Source organism: Mus pahari, chromosome 12, assembly GCF_900095145.1.
Source record: "Mus pahari chromosome 12, PAHARI_EIJ_v1.1, whole genome shotgun sequence".
Classification (NCBI taxonomy): domain Eukaryota; kingdom Metazoa; phylum Chordata; class Mammalia; order Rodentia; family Muridae; genus Mus; species Mus pahari.
In genome coordinates this window covers 7,467,989-7,473,988 of record NC_034601.1, presented here as the reverse complement: position 1 = coordinate 7,473,988, position 6,000 = coordinate 7,467,989, and the positions used below count along the sequence as shown (strand labels likewise).

The 6,000-nt window shown below is 46.8% G+C and overlaps 1 protein-coding gene across 3 annotated transcripts in view; it reads right to left on the bottom strand.

Annotated features, from left to right (window-relative positions):
* The window catches only part of Snx29 (sorting nexin 29), a 416,575-nt gene that overhangs the window by 342,846 nt on the left and 67,729 nt on the right, over positions 1-6,000 (bottom strand). Inside the window, exon 1 of one of the 3 annotated variants that reach the window (XM_021209354.2) lies at positions 3,729-4,060. The exons of the other annotated variants lie outside the window; for them this stretch is intronic. Coding sequence (XP_021065013.1) covers positions 3,729-3,823 — 95 coding nt within the window. The 5' untranslated portion in view covers positions 3,824-4,060. Of the gene's footprint in view, positions 1-3,728; positions 4,061-6,000 lie in introns of those variants that run through there. 3 annotated transcript variants of the gene reach the window in all.

Sequence of the window (6,000 nt, the reverse complement as noted above, 5' to 3'; positions counted from 1 at the left end):
AACTCACTTTGTAGACCAGGCTGGCCTCGAACTCAGAAATCCGCCTGCCTCTGCCTCCCGAGTGCTGGGATTAAAGGCGTGCGCCACCACGCCCGGCTGATGGTGTTTCCTTACAAGCCTTTAAAATCCAACCAAATCTAGCTGGGGCAAGCATTGGGTGGGTGTTACAACCATAGTAAAAGTGCCTTTTAGACAGCAAACAGTTTAGTCAGGACCCACTATGCCCAAAGCTGCACCTGATAACCAACCCAGTGACATCACTCACTCAAGATGCCTGACACAGTCCAGAACCCCATGACACCCACTGCACAATGTATAAGCAGAGACCAAGAGCAATGCTCTTCTTTGCACATCTGGAGAGACACCACCTTGACCTTGCCTGTGGCTGGAAAGTCTCCCCCAGGAATCTGAAACTCCAATCAAAAACTTCTGTTAGAGGCTGTACCTGACCTTCAGCTAAGATATGTGGCACAGGTGAGCAAGCCTGGGGAAGATAGGCTCGGGTGATTAGAAATTTAGAGTGTGACCCTGGGTGATGACCCTCAGCAAGGCTGTTAGGAGACAGTTTACTGAGTCCACCTCAGGAACAAGTTCCATCTTGCTGGCAAGGTCAAAACTGAGTTCATGTTCCCAGGACCCAGAACCAACTCCTATCCTGCTTCTCAGATGTTTCACATTTGCATGTTAACCAGTAAAGGATGTACAAAGGGAAGTTGTTGTTATCCCATTATCTAAACTAATGCGCACAAATAGTAAACATACTGCCTGTCTTGACTTAATGGGCTATGCGCAGCTTGCCCATTCCATTGTTCCCTCGTCATTCTGAATTCTGGACCAGAGTCCAGGAGGGGACCCTGAAACCAGCCGACCCGGATAAGGCCCAGTCACCTACTTTAGCTTCCTTGTTTAACTCTTTGTGTCAAAATATAATTAGTCAACACAACAGTACATCCTGCTCTACCTCGCTTTCTATTCCCGCCCTCTAAAGATGTTGTAAATCTCCCTTTGGGGTTGAGATTAAGATTCTGCAAACCAGCCGCCTCCCTGTGCCACAGAAAATAAAGCTTCCATTTTTGAGCTTCTGTCTCTGAAGTGAGTTTTCTTGGCTTCTACCCCAAGCCCAACATAATAATGTACGACTTTCGTCATACTAACTATGAATATCCACCTCTTGCTCATGACAACAAGAAACCCAGGGAATGGTCCTAACAGAACCCTAGGAGTGAATCGTTTGCTTCCTTCCATGACCAGCGAAAGGACATTTAGACAGCAGGGCAGGGGTGAAAGAGGGACAGCTCCTGCCTTGTCCTGGCCACTGACCTACCCCCGCCCTGGCCCAAGTGTTAGAGGCTGTGCCTCTAGGCTATTAGAACCACCCTCTTCAGACTCTGAAGCAGCAGGTGGTCGCCAAGTTGCTCCCAAAAAGGACAAGCCAACTGACATATCCAAAATTGAGTCTAGGCCCAGCTCGACCTGGACTATAGGAGGTTTTCTGGAAGTCAGCCAGCATTCCTCAAGAACTCGTAAAGCCCGTTCTACCAAAAGGTCACTTCCTTACCTCAGCAAAAGGGACCTATGGTTCTCTAATTACTATATACCTATTGTGCCAATCAGCATTTCAAGTCAATGCTAACAACCTAGTAGCCTCCTCATCCTTCTTATGATCTGCTGTTCTGTCTCTCTCCTGCCCCTGCTTCTCTCGCTGTGATTTCTCTATCCTCCATTCCTTACTCTCCCCTCCCCTCCCCTCACAGAGAGCTAGCCAAGTCCAGGTTACTTCTCTCTCTCTGTTCTGAACTCTCCCTCATATCTACAATGATAACCCTTCTCTTAACTATACCATGGAGAGGTGATGTTATCAGTTTATATAGTGGCATGCAGTTTAAAGTAGCATGCAGGCAGGGTACATTTTCAGAGAGAGCAGTACTGGCCAGTCTGTGAGAGCTGAAGTTAGATTTTAAGTTTAAATTGCTGTGCTTAGGAGATCTATAAAACAAAAACTCAAGCCCCACTTGCCCAAGGACAGACAACGTCCTGGAATGCTGGGGGCTCTTGTTCATGTAAGAAGACAAGCCATGACTTTACACTTTTATAAACAAGCTTGGTTGCGCCAACTATACAGGATATGCTTGATCCTGTACAGGAGTTACATATACATATAGATCCTGTTGGAGGAGTTACATAGGCAGTAAGTACATCAGGATGTATGCTTGCCCACTTGACAAAGGTGAGAAATGCACAACCTTGTAGGTTTTGCCTTCATGAGCACCAGACTAACATAATTCATGGCCATTCTATGGGAATTCCAGGAATGGACTTGGCCAGTGTCAACTGTCCTGGCCAGTATTTAATAAAACTTGCTTCAAACTTGGTCTTATTGTCGCTTGGTGGGATCAACAAATCCTACTTCCAAACATCCCGCTACCTCTCTGGGCACGTGGACTTCTCTTCTTGTTTCAAAGACAATTCTTGCCATATCCTAGCAGCCTATGTGAGTCGACGTAAGCCAAAGCCATGAAGGGTGAGGTCCCAGACCCAAGAGAAAGTGGCCCTCAAGGGTCACCATCTCAGTTCACGCCTGGATTGACTTTAAAGGGCCAACCAAATGGCTCAGCAGATAAAGGTGCTTGCTGTCAAGCCTGAGTTTGACCCCTAGGACCCAGATGATGAAAAGGAGAAAACTGTCTTTACAAATATCTTCACATACATGCACACACACATACACACACACACACACACCAATTAATGTAAAAAAGATTTTAGGATTGGCTTAAAATAACAGAAAATATTGTTTATCATTAAAACAAAATACTTGATTCAAATCGAGACAATGTTAAAAATAAAGTCCAAGCGCAGCTGGGTCAGAGGGTTTCCTAGGCAGGCAGTACTCATGGTAAATACTGAGTAAAGGGAAATGGTTAAAGCACCAGCAGAGAAGGCCCAAATGGGGGCCACTGATCACCCCAACAACAGGCAAGCATCAGGTCTATGGGGGCCCGGCCAAGCCTCCTCAGCAGGTTCATGCCTGGAGCACATTAAGGTCAGACCAGGTTTTCTGCTTCTCTGAACAGGACTTTGGAATCTTGCTGCTCAGCTCTTCCCAAGTTGAGACAATGTCCTCAGGGCAGATTCTCCACCCAGGGTCAGATATTTTGTTAACCATCTTCCGCCCCCGGGGCTATTGGCAGGCCCCGTGTACAGTCTTCATGCCTGTCTGTGCAGGTGTCTTCTCGGGCCTGGAATTGGGGCCTGCGGGGCCAGCCTGGCCCTTACACAGAATGGCTGGACAGGCCTCGGCCACAGCTCAGGCACTCTTGCTGTACACCTCTAGGAGGTATGAGGAGCTTAGTCACTAGAGATGGGCATGGCTCATGCTTGTAACTCTGAGTTACCCCGACACCCTCCAAACTCATTTCTTTACTGGTGTCAGAGCTCAAACAAGAGGAATGAAACACTCCTTTCCATAATAAAGCTATTGACTATCTCAAAGAAAAACAAAAAGCAAAGTCAACACTTATGATAGATATTGAATAAAGAGGGATCTGGCACCAAAGAAATAGTTAAATTACCAACAATCAGAGAAAGCCCAAATTTGGGCCACCAGACTATCCTAAAAACAAGCAAACATCAGATTTTGCCAGAAGTAATGGCAAGCCTTGCTGAGCCCCCTAGCCCGGCCACACTCCCCAACATGACCACTGCGTGCAGACCCAGAAGCCAAGTATTACTCAATGAGCCACTCCTCACTGCTCAGCTCCTCCCCAGGCTTCTCTGCAGAGTCTTCTATCATGATGCCGCTGTACACCGGAGAGAGGCTGTCCATGGTCCATGGAGGTCCAGCTCCCAAGGCCACCCAACACTGCTTTGTGCACACATCACAATGCCAGCAGCCACCCCTGCTTACAAGGTGGCCTCCTCCTCCAGGCTGCACAGTACTGGCACCAGGGGTAAGAAGAGAGATGCCTGGGGCTCAAGCATTGACTCACACAACTCAGCATCTACAGAGCCACAGAATGCAGTGGTATTCCAAGGGCGCTCAGAACTAACGGCAGCTTCAGTGATTGCTTGTGCCAACTTGATTGGGAAACTGTGTCAGATATTTAGTCAAACACTATGCTAGAAGTTGCTGTGAGGATATTTAAAAAAAAAAAAGATTAATATTTGCATCAGTAGAGTTTTAGTTAAAAGATTGTCCTGCTGGACTAGATGGACCACAGCCAAACAACAGAGGCTGCATTCCAAAAACACCAACCTCTCCAGAGAAAGATGGAATTCTGCCAGCAAACTGCCTCTGGACTTGAACTGAGACTCCCCCACCAGTCTACCTGCAGAGTTAAACTCACCACACTCCACAATTCCATGTGTCAATTCCCCAAAACAGGAAAAAGAAAATTCAGAACAAGACAGGCATAGAGATACACACCAGAATCTCAGCCCAGGCCAGCCTACACTACATGATACCCTGTCTCAAAATAAATAAACAAACAAGCAAACCAACAAAAAACAAAGAGACAGCGACACACAGGCAATGGTGAAGTGGTAAGGAACACACGGCACTAGCTATTTTACAGAACTATGATTAAAACAAGAAGGCTCAGGCCCTGCTCCAGGCTCAACCATCCATAGACTGTGGACATGAACATTGCTGCTGAGAAATGACTCAAACAAATATTTGGGAGTAGAAAATAGCCTTATACAGATGGCATTCTTGAGGCAGGGTGATGTATCTAAGGCCAGCCTGAGCTACATCCAGAGACCCTACCCCAAAACAACAACAACAAAAACAAACAGCATAAATACTCAACAGTAACCGGATCATTTAGCAAGAGAGGTTCTGCAGACCATGAGAGGGGTTCCATGAGGCCCTGTTTCGTGAGACTGCATGCTGAGTGTCCTACAGGCTCCAGTATGGGAGCTAAAATCCAGGAGCCTTAGTGCTGTGCTTCTGGGAAGTAGGAGAGCCCTGCGAGTCCAAGTCCATGGACAGGAGAACACAGCATCCCAGTTCACGCTGTCAGACACGAAAGAAGCTCTTCCTGCCTCCTTCAGACTCCTCTGGCCTTGTCAGGTTCAGGAACTGGCTAACAGGAAAGCCCTGCCATTAGTAAATCCACCCAAACCCTGATATCAGCCTGAATACTCTCCCAGATCCCAGAAACAAGAATTTAACCTGGGAATCTCACAGCTCAGCAAAGGTGACCTTTATATAAAACAACTGAATTATGTGATAACATGAAAAATAGTAAGTTCTGGGAAGCAGTGTATGTGGCCCCAACTCCCAGAATGTCCAACTTTTTTGCCAAATCTCAAGTCTGAAGCTTGCAGCATGGAGAACATCAGAGATGAGCACAGGCAGATGGCCAGTGCACGTGTGTGAATGACAGTCACATTTTAGACTTGTTTATTTGTTTATTTATTTATTTATTTATTTAATGTGTGTGGATGTTTTGCCTGCATGTGTGTATGTGTGTCACATGCACGGTTCCTGATGCCCACAGAGACCAGAAGAGAACATCAGATCCCCTGGGAGTAGTCTTACAGATAGCTGTAGCTCACCATGTGGGGACTGGGAATCAAATGTGGGTCCTCTGCAAGAGCAACAAATCTGATTAACTGCTGAGTACTCTCTCCAGCCCCCCAAAATTTTTAAACAGGTATAGTCTCCAAAGAAATTTTAAAAAAAAAGTTAATATTATGCAAACACGAACATCAGAAGCACAGCCCTGGAGGCCTCCTGCATCTCAGTCCCATAGAAGGACACTTTCACACCTGTTCAGGCCACACTTTACCAGAAAGAACTGTGAAGTCAGCCATGATTAGCACCATGCACTCTAGCGCTGAAAAGAAACAGTACTTAGCTGGCTAGCGTGGCTGTAAAGAGTGGGAGTGCACAGAACTGTGAAGAGCAGCCAGCCGCAGTAGCAGCTTGCCTGTGTGACACCACCCTGTGTGACATCACTCAGTGTGCTGGTATGTGTGCCAAAGGCCCCACTGTGTGGC